The sequence below is a fragment of the Pelodiscus sinensis genome, chromosome Z (genome assembly GCF_052426305.1).
Source record: "Pelodiscus sinensis isolate ZL-2025 chromosome Z, ASM5242630v1, whole genome shotgun sequence".
Classification (NCBI taxonomy): Eukaryota; Metazoa; Chordata; order Testudines; family Trionychidae; genus Pelodiscus; species Pelodiscus sinensis.
In genome coordinates, this window is record NC_143085.1 from 33821850 (window position 1) to 33847376 (window position 25527).

The 25527-nt window shown below is 46.8% G+C and overlaps 1 protein-coding gene across 3 annotated transcripts in view; it reads left to right on the forward strand.

The window, feature by feature from the left end:
• The window catches only part of WSCD2 (WSC domain sialate O sulfotransferase 2), a 221757-nt gene that overhangs the window by 166239 nt on the left and 29991 nt on the right, over nucleotides 1-25527 (forward strand). For all 3 annotated transcript variants that reach the window (XM_075898761.2, XM_014572916.4, XM_089775177.1), the window contains 2 exons: nucleotides 3419-3583; nucleotides 20427-20627. In XM_075898761.2, the coding sequence (XP_075754876.2) occupies nucleotides 3419-3583; nucleotides 20427-20627 (366 nt within the window). The remainder of the gene's footprint in view (nucleotides 1-3418; nucleotides 3584-20426; nucleotides 20628-25527) is intronic.

Consider the following 25527-nt stretch of genomic DNA (forward strand, 5'->3'; position numbering starts at 1 on the left):
TTGGAACATTGGTTCTCCAGCTCTCTAAGACCCTCCTAGGATGGGAAGATCACCGGATGGAGGCCACCTTCAGTGAGACCCCAGGACTTTGTGCGTTTACATTCAGCCTGGCACCTGGGCTCCATAGAACTAGACTATTGGCCCCCAAAGGCTCAGCACTAGCCGCTGATGGGCTCCTGCAGGAATTCTCCATTTCTGTTGTTTAGTGGTCCTAATCCACAGACACAGAGTACAGTGACTCTGAATATTGCACTGTGAGCAGGTGCCCCTGCCCCAGCTGTGTTTCCTGTGGAGCTTTTCCTTTCCTTCTTTCTCCGGCATGGGAGTAAGCGGTGTGAGGAGGAAAGACACACTAACTGATCAGATGGACACATGCCTCTGCTGCAGATTTCAACTTTTCCATTCGTGTCCAAACTTGCCTTAGAATACATGAAGCTCTGAGCAGTCTGTCCCCCTAGATAAAATAACACGAGTTTCCAAATTTCCATTTGGAGTTCATTAAAAATGACCATTTATTTCAATTTCCCAGGATATAAATCCTCCTTTGAACATGCGACTTTAATTACTGCTTAGATCAGACACAGGAAATAACAGTTTGCCATCTGCCTTTCACAGACTTCTTTCTTTCTCCCCCCTCCCCTTGTCACCGTGGATAAGTGACAGGCTAGAATAACCAATCTGGTCTTCTCCCGACATCCCAATGCACCTGCTGTCCAACGCGACCTCGGGGGAAGCAAGCAAGACTGCCTGAAAGCAAAATATAACAAATCCGGTCTCCTTTCCAAAGAAACACCCACTGTCCCAACTAGGCTGTTCGTTTCCTTTTCCCTGCAGCATTTTTTTCTTGTTTGGGCAGTTCTGATTTTCATAATATGGGATCATTGCATATCGGTCCCTCTGAATGCTTCCAGGCCCAGCATTTGGCAATGCTTTTCAGTTCTTCCCTTGCTTACCAAAAATAATTTTAGATTTCTAGAACTATCTGCTTTTTTCTTGTTCTTAGTCTGGTGACAATAGCAAAGACTGAGCATTAGCACATCTGGGTACAGCTCCTGGCACTGCTGTTGATGGGCCATTGGTGTCACTTAATTGCTTTGTGCCTCAGTTTTCCCAACCATAAAATTCCACTAATATTCCTCCCCGTGGGGCAATGAGGTATTATTAATCGATCCATGCTTGCCAAGCACTTTTAAATTCCTGTATGAGTACAAAACATTATTATCCTGTGAAAACTTGGCCCAAATGAAGGAGGAAAGCCCAGAGGTATCATGTTTGAAGACATCATTGCTTGCAAAATGTTGCGGTGGGGAGGTTACTGAAATAGAAGGAAATATCCTCAAACCTCCATAGACCATTTTGATTTTGTGACCTTGCCCTCATACTATTGGTTGCAACACAAAGTAGATACACACATGAAATTGCTCAGCGGAGAAATGCAAGAATACGCTTGTCTTCTGGTGAGCGAGTGAGAGATTTGCCTTTGTTTTCTGAGCACTCTCAGGAGTTCTCAGAGGCCATGCTAAGAGTAGATTTATCCAGTTACAATGCAGGATAACAGACTGTGGGTCAAGAAAGGAGAAAAGGAAAATCCAGTCCAGGAAATTAGAGGATAGAATCCTAAACAGAAAACTCAAGGGCTTTCCATTACAAGTGACTTCCCCCAGCTCCCATTCAAGGTCAGCTCCACCAAGGTTGTTCCAACAAAGTTAAGTAAATAAAAATGAAATCTCTGATGTGTATTCAAGGATATTCTTCTTTAATAGTTTTCATTAGGGCCCAAAGTAAGCAAAAGCTTGAAGGGCATCTGTAACCCAACATTTTTTTTCTTTTTTTCTGTACCATGGTTACTTTTGTTCTGTACAAAAGCTCCTGCAGGGACTTTCTCAAGCAGTTTTAGCTTTTGCTGGAAAATAAAAAGGGTAGAAGGTCTCCCATTAACATTTAGCATGGAGCTATCCAAGGAACTCACTACACTCTGCAAACATTAATTGTCCATTAAACTTCAGAGCTCTCTGGGAGGCAGGTAAGTCTGAGGATAGGACAAGAAGCAATGGGCTTAAATGGCAGCAAGGGAGGTTTAGGTTGGACATTAGGAAAAAACTTCCTGACTGTCAGGGTGGTTAAACACTGGAATAAATTGCCTGGGGAGGTTGTGGAATCTCCATGCTTGGAGATTTTACAGAGCAGGTTAGACAAACACCTGTCAGGGGTGGTCTAGATGGTGTTTGGTCCTGCCATGAGTGTAGGGGACTGAACTTACCTCTCGAGGTTCCTTCCAGTTCTGATTCTAGAACAGATGCACTGTTATTAGCACATGTGGTGTCCTTTGCTGCAGTCCATCTGCCTTCAGAAGGGGTCGCTATGTGATTGCGGAACTGGGTACCAGAAGAAAAATCTGTGCCAAACAGGAGTGTCAAAATTTGCCTGGCTTGGCTATAGAGATTCTTGTGCCACACAATATGTGTGCCCTGACTGACTGCCTTTTGGGGGGCAGGTCTATCTGTGTATCTTCCTATTGGCTGTTCTGGCTTTGGCACAGGACTTTGAACTCTGCTGGGGATCTTTTGGGAAATGATCATTTCCTTACATGTTTGTACAGTGAAATCTATCCAAGGGAAGGCCCCAGCAGGATCACCCCAATCCCTGCACGAATTCCCCTCCCGCTCTATGAATAGAACAAACCTCCAATCCCTGTACAACTTCCCCTCACCTTCTATGCATAGATCCCAACCCACTTCCCCATCCCAATTAATGTCAGGGATGGTCTAAAACGTCCTCATTTCTAAGGAGGCATAGCTGGGATCCTGCCAGCCATCACAGCTGCAGATTTCTATTGTCCATGAAGGAACAATGTCTGTAAAATGTCAAGGAACAGGGACCCAAAAACCGCAGTGAATGGGTAACATAGTCACTTTTTTATATAATAGCCAGTACATCTGATTTCCCCTGGCTTTCTCTTCTTGTTCTCACTGCTGGAACTATGTGGTTCATATACCAGAAACTGCCAAGCCAGTCGCTATGTCACTGAAAAGGCCCCAGTGGACACAGGAACTGACGGAAAAGTGCTTAGCTTGGGACACATCACACACAAACACGAGGCTGCGGAGGCAGCATCGAAGTAACAGAACCATTTCTTGACTGCTGCTCATGGCTCCAGACTTCATTAATAACCCTTGAGACAACACAAAGGAGATGAGATGGCATGGTACCTGGTGCGTTAGTCAATACACCGAGCCTTAGGCTCTTTCAGCTCCTGGTGCAGAAAAAGAGAATCTCCCCGTGGCCATTATGAACATGGTTCACTAAATGAGCATTTCCTGCATCTCTCCTGAGAACTGAAAACCTTTCTCCTGCCTATTTTAGTGTTGGACACTTATGTACAGCACCTTGACATATCTTCCATTTATTCTCTTTCTAGACAATCGTTGTATGGATAGACGGTTTTTACCAACCCGGTCGAAACAAATTATCGCTCTGGCAAGCTTTCCTGGGGCGGGCAACACTTGGGCACGTCATCTCATCGAGCTAGCAACAGGTTTCTACACTGGGAGCTATTACTTTGATGGCTCTCTATACAACAAAGGTAAGAGGGGGAATGTGGCCTATAAGCTGTTAGGTTAAATAAGCTGTTAGGAGCAATGGGCTCAAGTTGCAGTGGGGGGAGGTCTAGGTTGGATATTAGGAAAAGCTATTTTCCTAGGAGGGTGAGGAAGCACTGGGATGGGTTCCTTAGGGAGGGGGTAGAATCTCCATCCCTAGAGGTTTTTAAGTCCCGGCTGGGATGATTTAGTAGGTGTTGGTCTGGCCCAAAGCACTCAACGGGGTTGAACTCAATGACCTTCTAAGGACTCTTCCGACCCTATGATTCTATAATTTTATGATGTTGTGGTTATGTTTTGGTTATAACTGGTTTAGCAGGGCATCTATAGTATAAGTAGAAATTGTATGCTTATTTGCTTACTAATAATTTTCCTCTCAATAAAATTTGGTTCTATCATTCAAAGCATCACCCAAGCTCCTCTGCTAACGTAGGTTTTGTCTACACTGGCATGTTTTTTCACCAAAGCCTGCCTTTTTTCAACAAAACAGTGAGGGCGTTCACACTGCAATGTGACTTTTGTCCAGAAACCCCCCCCAGTTTCGACAATAAAAACCTTTCACCCTGTGAGACACTTTTGTCTTTCCCTTCCCTTTATTGTTGACAAAGAGCGAGTGTGAACTCTGTGGTTTGTTTTATCAAGAGAACTGGCTTCCGCTAGTATCCTGCAATGCCTGCCCTGAGGCTTTGCTCAGTATTTTGTGATCTCTGCTGCCCTGCAGTCATGCACCCTCCCCTTTCAAAGCTCCGAGAAGTATCTGACAGCAGAGTGAGCTGCTCCATTTGGGATACAAACAAAGAGCAAATTCTTGGAATGTTTCTTTTCTGCCCTGCTAGAAACACAGTGGGGAGGGCTGGAGAGTCTTCTGGGCTGCTTTGACACTCCTCAGCACAGAGAGCTCACAGAACTATGAGGGAATCCCAAGAAGTGCAGGGATCAGCTCTGTCTGCACTGCTTACCCACAATGCTTTGCTCTAGCTGTCAACTGGGAGCTAGCAATGTGGCCATGAAATGTGGACAATGGAAAGCAGAAAAACCAGTTTGACTGGATTTCACTTTTAGTGACTTTTGCACATTGATAGCACTTTTGCCACTAAACCTTCTGGGTGTAGACACAGCCATAAGTTGTCTGTAACCGCCTTAAAGGCTCAAACCTGAAAGCTAAATCTGATTTATTGCATTCTTAGCTTTAACAATTTAACGCTAATTGAAAATAAATAAAATGCAAGGTCACAGGCATCACTGGCAGCTTTGCTATCACTAGAACTTAAAATGTCCTAACAACAGAATCTGGATAACTTTAAGGGTTTCGGAAGAAAGATAAGGGAGGAGATTTCAATTTAAAAATACACTATTGTTATAAGGAAAGGAAATATGCTTTAGTAGTAAACAAATTCTTATGAAAACTTATTGACAGTCCAGTAGCTAGAATTCCATTGAAGTGAATGCATTTATTCCTGATTTACCCCTTCTTCCCAAAACTGATGTATGCTGGGGATAGTCTATAGCAGTGGTTCTCATTCAGAGGTATACATACCTCTGGGGGTATGCAGAGATCTTCCAGGGGATATAGCACCTCATCTAGATATTTGCGTGGAAACAGGCCAAATTAAAAAATCAAAACAACAAAAACACACTTGCAAAGTCAGTACAAGATAACATTTCAGATAGACAATGGCATGGGAATACTATTCTACATGCTATATCCCAAGGATTCTCAGCCCGGGAGTCCAAGGTTCTCTGACAGGCTGCAAGCAGATATCAGGGGTCTGCCAATCAGGACTGGCATTAGATATGCTGGGACCCAGGGCTCAAAGCCAAAGCTCCACTGCCTGGGGCTGCAGCTCAGACCTGAGCAACATAACTTCATGGGAGCCCCCCGTGGCACAGGGCTGAGCCAGTGCCTGGCTTCCTACCCCTAAGTTGGCCCTGACATTCATATGCACAAACTCAGCTGAAGTGGCCCAGGTGTGCCTCCAGTTCTCAGAGCATGTTGGGGAGGGCTCAGAAAGAAAAAGGTGAAGGACCCCTGCTCTGTTCTGTAATGGAAGTACAATGTTTCCAGCTGACGCATTGTGTGAGTCTATGGTGGAAAGGAGAAAGGACGCCGTCTTTCAGTCACAGCGCATGGTGCCACTTGGATATTTTTATGTCTGATTTCGTAAACAAATTTCGTTTTCAAGTGAGGTGGGACTTGGGGCATGCACAGGGGAGCGATAGCCTCCGCAGGGCCCTGGGCAAGGTTGGGGAAAGAGGCTGGCTCTGTGCTCCTAGAAGGGACAGGGCCCAGACACCCCAGAGCATGCCACGCCAGCCCTCCCCCTCAGCCCTCACAGCCACACAGAGTGCAAGGCCACAGCGCTTTGGCAGTGATTTAAGGGCCCAGGGCTCTGATTGCTGCCACCGTAGCAGTGACGGTGTCGGGAATCCTGTGCCCTTTTGACTCACTGGGTCCCAGGGCAACTGCCCCATTTCCCCCACTCCCTGTTGGTGGGCATGGGAACACAAGACCAACCAGCCTCCTGAAAGGGGTACAGTAGTCTGGAAAGGCTGAGAGCAGGGTACTTCCTTTCAAAGCAGGCAGAGCTGGGCTCCAGACAGCCATCCCTGCTGCAGACTTGTGTGGTCAGTGAAGACGCAACGGCTGTAAAACATAAAGTAACAGGGACCTGAAAACCGCAGTTAATGGAAGGCCCGGGAGAAATGTAGCTGCCTGCTCACATCCCAGCATAAACAGATGATTTTTCCTTCTCTCTCCTCTCCTTGTCCTCTCTGCACAGACAGGCAGGCTTGAGTATTTCAAACCATCGCCATGGTATGGTGGATTTATCTCTAGGGATTCGCGTAGTGCCTTGTGAATGGCCACAAAGCCGTCTGGCCTTATTCAGGCCAATCTTCCTTTGGCTCCAGTAGGAATTTTGCCCGAGGAAAGACTTCAGGTTTTGGGCCACGTCTTGCCCCAAACTGGCAGTGGTATCTCCCTTGTGTTCCCGTTACATCGTTCTGTTGGCACGGTCCATCTATCGCCCCCGCTGAGAAATGCCTGCCAAGATGACAATCTGCTAACATTAGATTTTAAAAAAATACATTACGACACCTCTGTGCCCAGCCCCAACAGAAAGCACATCATGCGTCCTTTCAGCAGCGCTCCCCTGCTCTGGAAAGGTCTGAGGGCTGGGCCAGGCCATTTCATAGAGCCCTTGTGGGACCTGGTGCCGTTTAGCTCTGAATGAGGAGACTCTGAATTCACCCCTGTGTATTCACACACACCTTCCTGAGGGCTGGATTGTGGGCTGCTTTGCATGGCACCACAAGCAGGGGCAGATGATCATTTTGTGGGGCCCAGGGCAGCACAATTTCACGGGGCCCCCCTTTGCCATGGCACATGCGCAGGGCTTCTTGAAGCGCGGGGCCCGGGGTGGCTGCCCCGCTCACCCTGCCCTATATCTGCCCCAGACCAAAAGTCAGTAGGAGGGTAACTCCCTTCCACCAGCTACCTGGGGAGCAGGAAGAACAGCTTCTGTGGGACCAATGGGGAGGGTGAAGTGGGAGGTGGTGACTGTTTGGAGTCTTGGCTCACCCCAGCCCATTGGACCAGCTACTGTTGCTGTGCCCGCCCCCTGAGTGATGCATGCTACACCCGATATGGACCTAGTGCAGGGTACTTTCCCTGGGGAGACAGATTCTGAGACCCTCACACTGCCCATGGCTCTTGGCCATGGTCTGAGCCCCAAGTCAGTACATTCATTGTGGCATAGAAAAAAATCAATGTAGAATGGTCATGTTTGTGTTGCGGATCTCACTCATGGCCCATGCTGGGGACTGCTACTTCTCGTCTCAGCTGGAAGAGCTCGGAATTTGTCAAGCCTACTGCAGATTGTCTGAACCAAACGCCAGGGTACAAACTGCTGCTTATAAAAAAATTTGGGGTCTTATAATGGACTCTATCCCCTCCCCTTAACTGGGTATTATACCCTGTTGTTCCTATCCTCCCATTGATTACCATATCCATTTTGTAATATGTTAGTACTAAACTGGATTCTTATGTGTCACCCCAAGATCATCAAATCTCCCTCTAAACTCATGATTCATTAAGGATTTTTAAAAAAAAAACCTCCCGTGGGAGACTAAGACAGTGCAGTTAGCAATCTCCATCCTCTGACAGAGCATAAGAAGAATTCAGTAACTACGCACAACAATAACAAAAAAAGCACCGTTACATCAATCAATCTGAGATAATCTCTCGGGCAGAGAGGAAAACTGCTGCGAGTTAACTTAATGATACTGCAAAGCAAGGCTGCATGCTGGCTGGCCATGACTACAAAACAGAGACGTCCTGCGTTAACAGTCAAGTAGAGGGAGCAGAAAGCGCTGGCTTTCATGGATCTGATAGCCTTGCAATGGGGTGCCCAAATTGCTAACGAAAACTATCACAGACATCAAGTGAGAAGAGCCAAAACAGATAATCCGAGGGGTCACCTGATGAAACCTCCCTGTGGCTAGCAGAATCGCAGCCCACCCAGATTAAGCAGAATCGAGCCAGTTCATCTCTCTTTGCACACAAACCCCTTTCAAAGGACACGGGGCATCCAGCCCTGTGGAACTCCCCTAAGCCCATTCTGTCTGGAGCCACTGTGGGCAGGGATTGCCAAAAGGACCAGTGGCCGTTTAATGGGGCCTGATTCTAAGAAGTGACGGCTGCGTGTCATTTTTAGTGGCACTTGAGCAGCTGCTTGAAGCTGGCCATGGGCTTTGTTCATAGCTACATCGATTCTGAGGCCACTCGGGTCTGACCTCCTCGATCGCACAGGCCAGAGAACTGCCCCACAATGATTCCTACAGCCATGGTTTTAGGAAAACAGCTCATCCAGGGGTGAAAGTAACTTACATTTCTTACTGGTACTGTCAGGTCACACCTCAGGGCAGGAAGGTGGGAGGGAGGTGTGACATGATAGTACCAGTAAGAAATGTAAGTGTGGGGTGGAGTGCAGGAATCTCAGGGCAGGGGGTTGAGGTGTGGGAGGAGGGAAGGGCAGGGGTGCTGACGACCACCCCCCCACCACCCCCCCGTGAAATTCATACCAGGACACGGTTTGCGCTTCCTCTTCCCATCACTGTCAGGAAATGAGAGCAAAGTGCACGGCTCACCTGCCTCCTGCCTTCCCCAGCAGGAGCAACAGGAATGCAGCAAACTGTGCACTTTCCCCTTACTCCCTGACAGGGACAGGAAGGGGAAGAAGAGCAGCATCCCTGGATGAATCTGGAGCCTGGGGAGGTTTCAGTCCCCTTGCCCTCACTAAATGGTGCCTGTGGGGATGGGTTCAAGCTTAGGGCAGCCCCAGACCAGTGCAGGGGCACACCCCCAGCCAGCCCCTTTCACCTGCCTGGCTGCCAGGTGCTTAATGTAGCAGCCTGCAGGAGAGGCCCGGGAGCTCCGCTCAGAGTCCGCCACACCTCCTCTGGCAGCCCAGTGCCCCAGCCAGCCAGCTCCTTCTTGCTGGAATGGCGCACCAGGGTATACCACCTGACTTTCACCTCTGATCTTGATTTAAAAATTGCCAGTGCTGGAGAAACCTTCATGTGCTCTGCACAACAGAGAAGAACATTAGCACATGCTTCCAGTTCAACACGTGCTAAAATTCTCCACTGCATCTTGACCTTAAATTCTCTGGACCTCTGTTCCCCTCTGTAAAACAGGGATAATCATATTTCCTCCCTTTAAATCGCTCTCTTGATCTCATCTGCTTAGACCGCTGGCTCTTCAGCACTCTGGCTGTGTGCTTAGATAGCACTTATAATAATGGGACCCTGGATTTGGGCTTCCTGGAAATACCAAAATACAAATACTGTAAATAATGAAAAATGTTGCTGGCTGGGGCTGGTGCAGAAACACAAATTGCCAATAATAAAGTGGGGACTTGAAGACTGTCACCAGGCTCATGGCTGCTTTGCAAACAAAGACAAGCGTTCCATTCCTTTTGAATAGGGGGATAATTTAACCAGCCTTGTTGAGTTTATTTCTGTTTTTCATCCTGCTCATAACTTAGGAAAGCACAAAAAGGTCAAATAGTTTGAAAACAAATAATTTACTCCCCTCCCCTTTTGCAAAAAAAACCAAAAAGTTTTGGTTCAGACTGAGATGTGAGTATGGCTTCAAATCACTTTGTTCTTTGTCAGGCCGGGTTCTTCCTATCCCTAGCACAAAACAGGCCCTTTTACAACAGGGTTCACTCCTCCAAATAAGAATGCATCTTCTTTTGAAATGCAGTAAATCCATCCGTCGTGTGCTGAGAGGTCAGTCTCTCAGTTACAGATAAGACTGTTTCAGAGCAAATGTTGCTTAGGGCTCGCAGGATAGCTTAGTGGAAAAACATTAGACTAGTGGCTCCTGAGGAGATGTGTTAAGGTCTGCTCACTGCTGCTCATTGACTCCCAAAGCATGTTTTTCCTTTGGGCTGAATGATTTTGTAGATATCCATCTTTTGTTCCTGTGTGACATGGAGAAATTATATACTGAGTTAATATTTTACAGGGAAACAGCTCTTCCCCTCACTCAGCCTCTAAAGCCTCTGGAGGGACAATAAAAACACTGCCCAGATGATGTAAAAGATGAGAGTATGATTTGGCTTGAGTTATAAAGAGCAACCGCTGAACTCAGTGCAGGGAAAGTCTGAAACAGCTGAAGCAACATTTCATGGGATGAGCTGTAGAACACAGAGAGGGCAACACAAGGAAGAACAGTTTTCATGCACTTATGGAATTAGTTGTGGAACTTTTTGCCATAAGATTCTCTTGAATCAAAGACATTAATAAGAATCGTTGAAGGCATAGCCATTTTATATGGCTAACAATGGTATCCAAAGTGAAATAATAAGTTATTTTCTACAAAAGAAGACAGTTGGATGGATTATAAATACTCATGCTTCAGGGCATAAGACAACCTCTCATTGGGGTCAGGAAGAAAATTCTCTGTGAAAAGGTTATTTGGTCGGTTCCTTCTGCAGGATTTCTTGCACCTGCCTCTAAAGCAAATTGTGTTAGCCAGTGTGGCTGACAGGACACTGTATTTAATGGGCCACTGGCCTGATCTAGTCTGGTAATTGCTAAGGTTTAATGAAGCTCCAGAAGAAAATACTTACATTATGATTATTATTTTTTCCAATGCAGCAGCACTGTGGAGCCCTAGGCAGGATTCAGGACCTGACTGCATGCAGTTTCCAATTTTTGACTGTGTGACCCCATTTTCATCTGTATTCCTTCCCATGACCCCAGACAGCATGGAGAATATCATTTTAAAATGGCACTTTCCATGCAGTGTCATCGAATCATAGAACACTTGAACTGGAAGGGACTTTGAGAGGTTATTGAGTCCAGTCCCCTGCCCTCATGGCAGGACCAAGTACTATGTACATCAGGGATGGGCAATACTTTTTGACTGGGAGCCACTCCAAGATTTTGGAAAGTGATCAAGGGCTGCACTCTTCCATGATATTAATAAGGGACTGGGGTGCAGGAGGGAGACTGGAGTTTGGGAGGGAGTTTGGGTGAAGGAGGTGATTGTGACCTAGAGCAGCGGACGGGGGTGCAGGGTTTTGGGATGTGACCTAGGGTAGAAGTGGATTGTGATCTGGGGCAAGAGGTTGGGGTGCTATGTCTGGGAGGGGGTATGGATGCAACAGGGGGACAGAGACTTTGGGTATGTTGACGGAGGGGGGAGGGAAGAGGATTAGAGCAGGGAGGGGCTGGAGTGTCAGAGGCAGCCTGTGGCCAGAAGACTTACCAGCCAGCAGCCAAACCAGCCTGCCTGCCTTCAGAGCTAAGACTTGCAGAGCTTAAAGGTTCCTAGCCAACCAACCTGCCTGCTTGCCTGGCCAAGTGCTTCATTGAATAACTGAGCCAAGGAGCGGGGGCGTGATTCTTGGCTTCCTGTTATTCAAACAAGCAGCTCCCATTGGCTGGTTTCTGGCCAGAAACCAGCCAATGGGATTGTGCTCAGGGCAGCTTCTGAAACTTCCCCCCTCTCCTCCAGTTTTGAAACAGAAAGGAAGCCTGGCAGCTGCATTTCTGCACTGTGTACAGGGCTGTGGGACAAGCAGGGAAGACTGACTGGAGCTCCCTGCTCCCTCCACAGGCTGGATCCGGTGGCTTGGTGGGCCAGATCCGGCCTGAGAGCCATATTTTGCCCAGCCCTGGTATAGATCATCCCTGACAGGTATCTGTCTAACCTGCTCTTAAATATCTCCAGTGATGGAGATTCCACAACCTTCCTAGGCAATTTATACCAGTGTTTAACCAACCTGGGAGTTAGGAAGTTTTTCCTAATGTCCAACCTAAACCTCCCTTGCTGCAGTATAAGCCCATTGCTTCTTGTCCTATCCTCAGAGGCCAAGGAGAACAATTTTTTCCTCTCCTCCTCCTTGAAACACCCTTTCAGATACTTGAAAACCACTATCATGTCCCCCCTCAGTCTTCTCTTTTCTAGACTAAACAAGCCCAATTCCTCCAGCCTTCCCTCATAGCTCATGTTTTCTAGCGCTTTCATCATATTTGTTGCTCTTCTCTTGACCTTCTTCAATTTCTCCACATCTTTCATTAAATGTGGTGCCCAGAAGTGTTCTCCAATTAAGACCTAATCAGCACAGAGTAGAGTGGAAGAATGACTTCTCATGACCTGCTCACAACACTGCTCCTGTTAATGCATCCCAGAATCATGTTTGCTTTTTTGGCAACAGTGTCACACTGCTGACTCATATTCAGCTTGTGGTCCACTCTGATCCCTAGATCCCTATCTGCCATACTCCTTCTTAGGCAGTCGCTTCCCATTCTCTGTGTGTGAAACTGATTGTTCCTTCCTAAGTGTAGTACTTGGCATTTGTCCTTATTAAATTTCATCCTATTTACCTCAGAACATTTCTCCATTTTGAATTATGACTCTGTCCTCCAAAGCACTTGCAACCCCTCCCAGCTTGGTATCATCTGCAGACTTAATAAGCGTATTCTTTATGCTATCATCTAAATCATTGATGAAGATATTGAATAGAACTGGTCTCCAAGCCGACCCCTGCAGAACCCCACTTGTTATGCCCTTCCAGCATGATCGTGAATCATTAATAACTACTCTCTGAGAATGATTATCCAGCCAGTTATGCACCCACCTTATAGTAGCCCCATCTAAGTTGTATTTGTGTAGTTTCTTGATAAGAATATTATGCAAGACCATATCAATTGCCTTACTAAAGTCTAGATAAACCACGTCCACCGCTTCTCCCTTATCCACAAGACTCGTTATCCTATCAAAGAAAGTTTTCAGATTGTTTTGCCATGATTTGTTCTTTGTAAATCCATGCTGGTTGTTACCTATCACCTTATTTTCTTCCAGATGTTTGCAGATGAATTCCTTAATTACTTGCTCCATTATCTTCCTTGGCACAGAAGTTAAACTGACTAGTCTGTAGTTTCCTGGGTTGTTCTTATTTCCCTTTTTATAGATGGGCACTAGATTTGTTCTTTTCCAGTCTTCTGGAATTTCTCCCATCTTCCATGACTTTTAGAAGATGATAGCTAAAGGCTCAGATACCTCCTCTATCAGCTCCTTGAGTATTCTACGGTACATTTCATCAGGCCCTGGTGACTTGCAGACATCTAACTTTCCTAAGTGATTTTTATCTTATTCTTTTATTTTAACTTCCAAACCTACCCCATTTCCAATAGCATTCATTGTGTTGGGCATCCTATCACCATCCATCTTCTTGACAAAAACTAAAACAAAGAAGTAATTAAGCACCTCTGCCATTTCCAAGTTTCCTGTTATTGTTTTTCCCTCCTCACTGAGCAATGGGCCTACCCTGTCCTTGGTCTTCCTCTTCCTCTTAATATACTTGTAGAATGTCTTCTTGTTACCCTTCATGCCTCTAGATAGACTGAACTCATTTTGTGCCTTTGCCTTTCTAATCTTGCCCCTGCATACCTGTGTTATTTGCTTATATTCATCCTTTGTAATTTGTCCTAGTTTTCACTTTTTATATCATTTCTTTTTATCTTTAGATCATGTAAGATCTCCCAGTTGATCCAACATGGTCTCCTGCCATACTTTTATCTTTCCTATGCAGTGGAATAGTTTGCTTTGGGGCCCTTTAAAAAACTGCCTACTCACTTCAGTTGTTATTCTTCTTAGTCTTGCTTCCCATGGGACCTTACCTACCAGCTCTCTGAGTTTACTAAAATCTACCTTCCATTATCTCTGTTTTGATGTTCTCTATTCTGCCATTCCTTAGAATCATGAACTCTGTGATTTCATGATCACTTTCACCCAAGCTGCCTTCCACTTTCAGATTTTCAACCAGTCTCCTCCTATTTGTTAAAATCAAATTTAGAACAGCTTCTATCCAGTAGGTTTCTCAACCTTCTGAAATAAAAAATGGTCTCCAGTTGCAGTCCAAGAACTTATTGGATAATCTGTGCCCTGCTGTGTTAGTTTCCCAGTGTATGTTTGGATAGTTGAAGTCCCCCAACACCACCAAATCCTGCACTTTAGATGATTTTGTTAGCTGTTTAAAAACAGTCTCATCCACCTCTTCTGCCTGAGTAGGTGCCCTGTAGTAGACCCCAAGCATGACATCACCCTTGTTTTTTATATCTTTTAACCTAATCCAGAGACTCTCAACAAGTCTTTCTTCCATGTCCATCACCACCTCTGTACAAGTGTATACCTTTTTAATATATAAGGCAAAACCTCCTCTCTTTTTTCCTTTCCTACCCTTCCTTAGCAAACTGTACCTTTCTATACCAATATTCCAGTCATGTGTATTATCCCACCAAGTCTCTGTGGGAATGTCTACACTACAGCACTAATTCGAACTAACGCGTCTAGAACTAAAAACTAGTTCGAATTAGCGTTTTGCTAATTCAAACTAGCAAGTCCACATTGAGTGGACCCTGAACAGGGCTTAAGGATGGCTGGAAGCAGTGCCGGCAGGACATCAGAGGAGGACTTAGAGTGTGGAGATGCTGTCTCAGGCTAGCCGAGGGCTGTGCTTAAAGGGACCCGACCCCCACCCCGGACAGACAGTTCTAAGGGGTGCCCCGCTTGCAAAGCAGTCCTGGCTTGGATTGCCTGGAGTACCCACACTGGGCACATCACAGCACTCGGCCATCAGCCCGGTTGCACTTGCCGCAGGCTGCCATCTGGGGAGAGGGGGCAATCGGGGGGCTGCAGGAGAGCTTCCACCCCGAGAAGCCCGCAGAGCCAGCCCAGTCCTCCCCATCGGGGGCTCGTACCCCATTCCTCCCTCACCTCCTTCCACTTACCCTTCCCTAGCCCCCCTTCTTATTGATGTACAAAATAAAGATAACGTTTCTTCCAACATTGACTCTGTCTTTATTGAACAAAACTGGGGGAGACTGGGAAAAGGAGGTGGGAGAGGGGAAGAGAGAGGCTGGGAGAGGGGAGGGCAACTAACATGATCAGGGGTTGGGAACAGGTCCCATTTGAAGAGAGGCTACAGAGACTGGGACTGTTCAGCTTAGAAAAGAGGAGACGGAGCGGGGACAGGATAGAGGTCTCTAAAAGCAGGGGTTGGGTGGAGAGGGTGCATTCAGAAAAGTTCTTCCTGAGTTCCCATAAAGAAGGACTAGAGGACACCAAAGGAAAGGAATGGGTAGCAGGCTTGAAACTAGTAAGAGAAAGTTGTTGTTCTTGACAAAGCAAATAGTTAACCTGCGGAACTCCTTGCTGCAGGAGGCTGTGAAGGCTACAACTAGAACAGAGTTTAAAGGGAAGTGAGATCAAGTCATGGAGCTTGGGTCCATGGAGTAGTATTAGCCAGGGGGTAGGAGTGGTGTCCCTGCCCAAAGTTTGTGAAAGGCTGGAGAGGGATGGCACGAGACAAATGGCTTGGTCACTGTCTTCGGTCCATCCCCTCCAGGGTCCCTAGGATTGGCCGCTGTCGGCAGACAGGCTACTGGGCTAGATGGACCTTTGGTCTGACCCAGGACGGCCATTGTAAGCTCAGGGCTCAGGATCGGGGGTCTCAGTGGACCCCCTTGATTTTCATGCACACCTGCTCCTGGGTGGCCAGGCTGGCAGCTCTCCTGCCCTAGACGGCCACTTTCCTGTGTCTAGTGCGGAGATCGTGGATGAGGTCCACAATGTCCGCACTAGCCCAGGAAGGTGCCCGCCTCTTGCGGTCCAGGGCAAGCTCCCGGGAGCCGCCAGCCTGGTCCCGGGAAGAAGGGGTGGGCTGGGGGACATCGGGTGGGTGGCTCTGTGCCGTGCCAGGTGCAGGGTCTGCTGTCTGGGTGCTGGCAGGCTTGCACCTGGCACGGGCACCGTAGCCAGCCCATGCCCCTTTAAGGGGTCCGGGGCCGGGAGGGGGGCAATAGAGTTTCCCTGGTGTTGGCCAGAGTGGCCACCAGGGAAACCTGGGGAGGGCTAGCCTCCCACTAGTTCGAATTAAGTGGCTACACACCCCTTAATTCGAACTAGTAAGTTCGAACTAGGCTTAATCCTCTTAAAATGAGGTTTTCCTAGTTCGAACTAAGCGCTCCGCTAGTTCGATTCAAATTCGAACTAGCGGAGCGCTAGTGTAGCGGCTATGAATGTTAGTTCGAACTAACGTCCGTTAGTTCGAACTAACATTGTAGTGTAGACATACCCTGTCATACCAACGATGTTATTGCTGTGTTTATTAACTAGCACTTCGGTTCTTCCTGCTTATTCCCCATACTTCTTGCATTTGTATATAGGCATCAAAGATACTGATTTGATTTTGCCGCCCAGTTCTGCCTTCTCCCTCCTTTATCTTTGCTGTTATAGCCCATGCTCCTTCCCATTTCTGACGTATCTCCCAGTTCTCCATGTTTTTCACTTCCCTGTGAGCTTTGGTCACCTGCCCCCGTTGAACCTAGTTTAAAGCCCTCTTCACTAGGTTAACCAGTCTGTGTCCAAATACTCTCTTCCCCTTCCCCTGAAGGTGAACCCTATCCCTGCTTAGCAGTCCTTCTTTTTGGAACAGCATAATGTGGTCAAAGAAGCCAAATCCCTCCTGGAGACACCATCTTCATTGCCAGGCATTCACCTGCAGGATGCATCTGTCTCTGCCTGAGCCCCTGCTTTTGACAGGAAGCACTGAAGAGAATACTAGCTGCGCTCCAAACTCCTTCACTGTGGTCACTCTTGATCTGCTCAAGATTATACCTTGTAGTATCATTAGTGCCCACATGGATAAGTAGCTTGGGGTAGTAGTCAGAGGGCCCGATAATCCTCGACAATGCCTCCATAACATATTGGATACGGGCCTCTGGTAGGCAGCATACCTCCTTAGATGACATTGCAGGATGACAGATGGGCACCGCTGTCCCCATCAGAATAGAGTCTCCGACCACCACTACCCTATGTTTCCTCCTTGCAGTAGTGGCAGCAGAACTCCCAGCTTTGAGGGCACATTCCTATGCACTATAAATACTAGGCCACACTGTGCTTAGGATGCTATTTTGCTCCATAGAATATGCTACTCCAAGAACAATTTTGCTCTACACAGACTAGAAAACCCAAAGATGTTGGTGCTAAAGAAATGGTCTTTCAATAGTAGTCAGACTGGTGGTAAGACAAGTAACAACTATCGCATTTTATATTTATTTACATTACCTTTATTTATAGATCCCAACAATTTCTTTCTTTCTTTCTTTCTTTCTTTCTCACAAATTCTCAGATAAAATCTCTTCTCCTAATGCTGCCCATACCAGAGCTGGCCTAGCAGTACAAATGGTTATCACAGCTACTCATTTAATACATACCTGAAATTTGATTAAGCTGTGTTTGCCACTAGAGCTGGATGAATACTTTAAAAATATATATTTAAGAACTTTTTTTGGTGATTAAAATAGTCAATGACTAAATTATTCTGGGCCCTAATGGCTCACCGCTGGCAATGTTGGCCAAACCTCCAAGATTCTTTCATGCCCTATATGCTGGTGATATCTGAAAGACTCACATCTTGCAAAACTGCAGGGCACTCACATTATGTTCCTCCAATAGATGACCAGGTATGATGACTTCTTGGGGATTTGAACTTGTGATTCCAAAAGTATAGTCTCTTGCCTAGAGCTGGTCACACCTAGCATTAGAAGAGACCATGTTTTCCTGTTAGGCTTAACTGTACTACTCCTTGCTCAGTTCAAGTCCATGAGAAGTCTGTTTCCAATACATTCCAAGATACAACGTGACAGAGTTTCCAGACAGGGACTCAAAACATTTGCTTATATCAACCAGCACCCATTCCCTCATTCTCTTTTGCACAATGGCTCTTGATTATGTTTGTTCATTATAGCAATTTATTTAAACATCTATACCCTGCTGAGATTTTTTTTAAAAAAAAGCACACACAACAAAATCTCCTAGCTAATGATCCAAAACATTTTGTTCCACTGGCTAAGTATCAAACAGCATTTCATGATTATTCTGGGCTTTCTACTCATCTTCCTGGGCTAGAAGGTATCCAAGCAACTAGTAGATTAGCTACCATGTAGCTATGCTGTACAGCATAATGGAGGAAAGCAAATTACACATCTATAATTGATGTAATACATCTACTTACATCTCCTGTCTCCCCCGGCTTGAATCATCTGCTGACATGTTTTTTTTTTCCTGTTTATTTAGACATGGCGTGTGTGTTTTTCATGCAGCTAGGCCTGCGGGTCATTGAGATGAGGCTATTCAGCACGTTGAGTGCAAGTGGGTTGGCTGTTCCGTTGGATTTACAGCTGGCAAACTAAGAAAGGGAGGCCACTGTCTTGTGCGTTCAGCAGCAAAATACGTAGAGTTTGGAGCAGTGGGAAAAGGAGGGACCTGTATTTTCCCCAAATGAGTTCACTGATAGTTTTTGCTTGTGTAATCTTTGCTCAGGGGGATGGCATAGGCTGCCCAGCAAAGTAATTTTGGCAACCACATATTGGGCCATCACTTCTGCTCCGCAGGAACCCCACAGCTTGCTCTTGGCACCCAGCTTGCCCTACCCAGACTGCCAGGAGCACCAATTCTGGGATGAACACCTGGCCAGCAGGAAGTGGAGTGACTCAACTGACTTTCCTCCCATTGGCAGTATCATGGCTTTTGGTCCCTCAGCCAGGGTTGGGCTCACAAACTGCTGATGGAAACCCAGGCAGCCTATGTCCAATGCCGGGCTATCATTTATCACTGTGGGAGCCACGGGGTGAGGGTAAACACCAGGGCCAGGAAGATTATACTTTGAAAAAGTGCTCTCGATCCTCGGAGGCAGGCAAGAGCTCAGGGAGGTTGGTTAAAGCTGCAAATAGCCCATGAAGGCGCATGAATGCCGGCGTGTTTTCCAATGAGGCCTCAAGGAAAGCTGAAATTTGGGGAATCAGACTGTTTGCAGACAGCTCTGCTGACAAGGGTGAAATTCACTGCACCAGCACAAAGCCAGAGGCACTGGGGAATCCCTCACATGGAACTGTCTCCTGCATATCTGTGCACAAGATGCAAAGCCCTGGCCAAGTATCGTTATTCTTCATTTACACATGAGGAAACTGTTTGCCACGGGAGCCAGGGAAGCCCATGAATGAGCCAAGACAAGAACCAGGGAGTCTGGATTTGGAGCCCCGTTGGGGACATGAAATCCATTTGTGCTGCACAGTAAGAGCCCGTCGCCTATGTGCTGAGAGAGCTACACCTTTCACATGGCACTGAGCTTCCCGCATCTCATTGTCCTTCCCAGACATGCCTGCCCCCGCTGATTGCAGGGGGGGCTCCCAAAGTGCTGCTTCCAGTGAGCCCTAGGAATTCTTTCAATGGGGAGATTTCAATGCTCCTTCTTCAAATGTGACTGTGGGAGGTGCCAAATCTCGCTGAGTCTCTGCAGTCCTGGTGTGTGTGCTTCAGCCTCAGGCAAGGCGAGTTAGGGGGATACGTCCCCACCTCAGCTGGTGCTTTGCCTAGCACACCTCCAAGAACTGGCTTCATCTCATCCAGACATGAGCCGCATGTTCCCTAGAAGGGTGCCCTGAGAATACAGCCACGGCCACCCCCTGCTCTCCCTCCAGCGAGCTATGGAGGCTGGCACTCCAGAATGGTGCAGCTGGGGAAAATCTCTGCCTTTTAGTGCAAGGTGGCATCTCCACAGCTGCTGTCATTAGAGATGCTGGGCACTTCTTCAGCCACCTCCATTATGGGGATCTCCAAGAGCTTTGTAAGCATTGATCAACTAAATCTCACAGCACCTTCGGGTGTTACTCTAGCAAAGTACAGGCAGCAGCAGCCCATTTCATGCACAGGAGAGGCACAGGAAGAACAGTCATCCAATTTGCACTGCTCCAGACATGCCGGTGGAGTTACTCTTGATTTCCATTGTAACTTAAGCAGAATCTGCCCCAAAGTGATTTATCCACAACAGCTGGGAATAAAACTCAGGAGTCCTAATGCCACATCCCTCCTGTAACCATGAGGCACCACTCTCTGACACCGGTCACTAAAAGCTGAGGCGTTTGCTGCAGATCCTGGGAAAGTGCTTTGTGTTGCTTCCCAGCAGTGTGGAGGCAGAGCTGCATTCAGAGAGCGGCCGTATCACTGCATTGGGTAACCAGGCACTGTGCTAAGTAAAACATGCATTTTAAATGATTTTTAGCATAAAAATCCAAGCAAACAAATTATTTCCATCTGGAAAGAGGATGCAAATATATTTTACATTGCTAGCTGCTTTCATCAACATATATTTTGCAATCTGATTTCTCCCTGCTTGCTGTTTTCTTTTCTTTGGTCTTTTATTTTATTTTATTTTATTTTTCTTGTGTGTCTGTTTATTTTCTGGAAAGGGTTCAAAGGTGAAAGGGATCACTGGAGAAGTGGAAGGACAATCTGCATCAAAACCCATGAAAGTGGCCAGAAAGAAATTGAGGCTTTCGATTCAGCCATATTACTCATCCGGAACCCATACAAAGCCTTGATGGCTGAATTCAATCGGAAGTACGGTGGTCACATTGGATTTGCTTCTCACGCACACTGGAAAGGCAAAGGTATGCAAGTTACCTCAATACTTTTTATAGCAGTTTCACTCGCTGGTTTGGGTTGAAGAGGAAAACACCCACCCTTCAAAACAAGGCTCAATGTTCTGTGTTAGCATTTTCCAAATGAGATGTTTTGTTCGGATTAAAAAGTCTTTTGGTGCCTAAATGTTCTTCAAGAATGCACAGTAACTTGTAGGGAGCAACAGCAGACTGAATTGTGCATGCCACTGCCCTCTAGTCGCCAGAGGCACAATTTGAACCTTTCTAGTCTGGCACCCTCGGGACCTGATCGGTGTCAAACCAGAGAATTTGCCGAACTATGGGCGGCCAATAATGTCTAGCAGCATTACCAACACTTCCAGTGCTTATCTGGGCTCTTAGCAGACATCTAGGGATAAATTAGAGTTAGAGAACAGCACAGATTCCTGAGAGCCAGGACTGATGGCTAGAAACAAACTTTATGAGACTGCAGGAAACTTGGCCACCTCCTAGATAAGTGCACTCCTGCTAGCTAATATGCTGGACCACAGATATTGCTGGGCCAGAGAGTGTTGGACTAGAGAGATTCAATCTATATACAGAAAAGACTGAGGCTAACATACACAGTGCTCCTTTTGCATGTGTTTTTCAGAGCTGTGCTAAAGCTGACAGTTGTAACATCTGTGTATAGGAGGGTAGAGTGTCTTACAGGTTTGCAAGGGAATTAATGTATGCATCATTCTCACAGCCAGCAGCTTAATGTATTATCATAATATTTGCCCTTATTTAGTGCGCTACTTTTGTCCAGTATGGCAGGCAAACAGAGGTATAATCACCCCCACTCACCACCTTTACAAATGTCTAAATTACAGCATAGACCATTCAGGAGACCAGCTCACAGCAGGTGGCCAGCCTGTGACCAATGGTAGGGCTAGAATCCAGAAAAAGAGTTGTGACATTTTCAGACAAAACTTTTTTTTCCGGTAAAGTAATGGAGGTTCGAGGAGAGCAGAATGCATTGTGAATTTGTGCCAGTTTCGCTGGCTGATTTGGATTGAGGATAAAACCTGCTAACATTCAAAAATAGTCTTATGGTTTTGTTTCAACATTTTCAAAATGAAATGTTTTTGATTTTTTGATTGAAATGACTTTTTGTTCTGAAAGTTCCATCACCTTTACTTTAAAACATTCTGACACATTTTAATATAACATTTAATGTAGCAATTAAACATTTCATTTTAGGATTTCATTTACTCCAGAATGGTTTGTCTCTCTCTCTCTCTCTCTCTCTCTCTCTCCCCCCCCTCAACTTTTTGATTCACCAACAATTGCAAAACTATTTATTTTCCCATTCAGTTATTTTCCCTGAGCTTTTCAGAATCACCAGCAAACTGAAAATCTGCTACTCTTGTAGGTCACTCTAGGAGTTTTGATTTCCACTTCACCACTTTTACCACTAGATCAAAGTCCTTGTGCTAGATCAGAGGTGGGCAAACCCACAGGCTGGATTTGGTTCCTCGGACTGCCGCTACTATATTTACGTGTACCTCTGCAGGTAAGGGCAATCACTGCTCCCGTTGGTCGTGGATCGCCATTCCTGGCCAATAGGAGCTGCAGGAAGTGATGTCCCAGTCTGTGCCATTTCCTGCAGCTCCCATTGGCTGGGAACAGCAATCTGCAGCCAATGGGAGCTACAATTGCCCATACCTATGGAGGAGCACGTAAATATAGCAGTGGAGGGCTAACTAGGCTGGCCTTACCATGGGGTGAACTGAAGCGGCCATCTCAGGTGCTAGATTTGGGGGGGAGGAGGGGGGAAGGGCACCACTAGGACCCAGAGTGTAGAAAATTGTGTCTGCTGCTGGTGCATATGTATTCTCTGTGCTCTAGATGCACAGAGATGGTGGAGTGCCATGAGAGGAGTAGAACAGGAAGAAGGTGAAATTGAGACCTTTCAAAGTTTTGACCCAAGCGAAGGAGCATGGGGGCGTCATTTGAGCTCCCCGCCTCAGGTGCCAAAATGTTGTGGGCTGGCCCTGGGGCTAACCTTGCTGAACTGCTGCCATTTTATTGCCACCTCTGTGCTAGGACTTTGTGCTAGAGAGAAATTTCACCAAGAGAGTATACTCACAGGGGAATAGATACGGAGACAGGGAATTCAGCCTTTAATTCAGGCAGACATTGAAAGAAAAGATGTTTTGCCCAGTTCTAATTGGTGTGCACAGAGCTTAGTAGGCTGAGCTGGTCCAGACAGACAGAGAGGATTCTGGGATTGATTGTCCCTATTTTCTTTATCTATTCGTACGATAAAAATAACATTCCCAAGGCTGCAGCTGGAACATGCAGCTTTTGCAGCTGGTTTTCAAACACCCTTGAAAGCCATTTACTCTTCCATCTGGAACATTAACTCCCAAGGTTCTGGCTGAGGATAAGTTACCACTATCACTCCCATTATCATCATCCTGTATGCTGAACTAGCTGAGACAGGAAACCTTGGATATCCTACAACAGTGCTTTAAACCTGTGGGGTTAAACCAAAACAAGTAGCATATTAAACCAAAAGCACCTGCTACACAGGTACCATCCAGTGCTTCTACACATGCCCAGCCTGACTTCCGTACTTTACCAGCTTGTGGGATTGAAATGCTGGTAAGAGCCCACTGGGAAATCTTACTTTCCCAGGCAAGTTCTGACATGGCCCTGAATCTCTGTGTGGTGGAATAAAGGCAAAATCCTCTAGGCTTTTATCCTCTGAAGCCAGAACTGCTCTCAGGAAGGGGACTGGCTTCCTAGCAGAAATCAGTTTTATCAGAGTATTGCTTCAAGAAGATGGTATAAAATATCTGGCCATGACACGTGGCCATAAATCCTTATCTGACTTGATGATCTTTCCCTCTGACTGGGCATTCCACATAGGAGGAGAACTTTCCCCCCACTCTGCCCCCGGACAAATCAGTCGCAGCCTTTTAATTCTGTACATCCCGCTGCTCTGGAGAAAGCACCTTTCCCATCCACGCACAGACACATATTGTGGATGCTTGTTAATTATAGCAATTTACAAATTGCTGTTGTGAAATTGACTTCATTGGAAAGAGTTAAAATATTTAGCTTGATTGAACATCTGCTACACTTAATTCAGAGTTTATTTAAGGGTATCTCTTTTTACGTGTTAGTATGTGCCTGGATTTCATTATTGCCACGTGCACTGAAATGCTCTCTCTCTCTCTCTCTCTCTCTCTCTCTCTCTCTCTCTCTCTCTGTCTCTGTCTCTGTCTCTATCTCTCTCTCCACAATGCTACCAACACCCAAGATGTGCCCAGAACAAAATCCGTGCTCTGACCACCACCAAACTCAGGGATAGATTTTGCCTTTTCTGATACGCCTCTGAGCCCAGGGTGGTGCTTTGGGGGCACCATCTCAGGGGAAATAGCTTCCCCATTGGCTCTTAAGCAGCAGCGATTTGCTGTGGATTTAGACCAGTAACAAATCACAACACTGTTGCACACCAGCTCTTCTGTGCTGGGATATTGAGGGGTCGGAGCCTTGTTCTGTCAGCCATTTGTGGCAGTGAGCAGTAGCTGAGCTTGTGTCTGGCAAGCAAGGTCTGGTTAGTCCATGCAGGTGTGCAAGGGGGGGCTGTGCTGTCACACACACACACACACACACACACACACACACACACACACACACACTCGGGACATGAAGCAAGTCACTATCTAGCTCTCAGGCTGGGAGAGCTCAGAGGTTCAGAAAGGACCGTTCTGACCACTTTGTCTGACCTGCATGACAGAGGCTGGAGAGCTCACCCAGCATTTATTCCTGTTTGAACTAGAGCAGATCTTCTAAAACAACATCCTATCTTGTGCTCAACTCCGGAGTTAAATTTTAGCAGGTTAGGTCCCTCTCTAGGACCGATATGAAGGCTGAGGCTTGACAGGACACAGGGTCCATTTTGGAATATGTGCTTAGGCTTCGGAAGGAACTCAATTGCTTAGTGAGGTTCATGATGGCCCAGGCCCACCAATGAGGGAGGGAAGGGGAGAGTTGCCCCAGGGCCTAGCAAGTCAAAGGGACTGGGACTCCTGGCCACCACTGCTGCCACAGTAGCAGCAGAGGCAGCAGCTGAAGCCCCATGGTCACTGGAGCACCACACTACATGCTCTAAGGGGGGGGGGGGGTGCACAGCAGCATGGATGGATGGCTGCTCCCAGCCCCACCCCTTCTACCTGGAGCCCTGCCCCTTCTGGGAGCATGGAACTGGGTCCTGCCCCACCCCTTACCTAGGGGCTGGTGAAGGCTGCTGGCTTCCCTGCGCTGGTGACAACTGCCAGATTATTTGCCCTAGACACAGAAGTCCCCTACCTACGGAACAGGGACTGCCCACATAGTAGCAGTAGAAACATCCTTTACTCTGCCCAATAATCAGCTTTCATGGTGAACAGGAAAGACCAGCCTGGTGGTTCAGTCTCCATGCCCTGGTCTCTGTGCTGAGAGTGCTGACCACAGTGCTAACTGGAACAGTTAATGGTAGTTTTTTTAGATACCCTGTAGGCAGCCCTATCTGCTGCAGAGACATGAGGCTGGGTTTTGCTAGGGCTAGCCCAATTGTTCATTGGTCCATCTTCTGCTGAGACTTGAGGGACAAACTTCCTGCAAAGCCCTTCTCGGGTTTGTGTATATCTCAGGGATGTCATCAGGTAGCTACACAGGCCATTGCCCAATCTGTGCCCATATTACTATGCACAAATGCGAGAGGCTTTTCAGGTCCATGGAGCCTCTGAATATTGTGATGACTCTCCTCTCCGTACCCACACTTGAGAGCTTTCCTTTTAGCATACCTGGCTGGGAGCAGCAACAGCTGTGTGTGCTAGCAGGGCAGAGCGCTTAGTGTGACTCACTGACCATAGTAGCAATAATTATGCTGCACAGA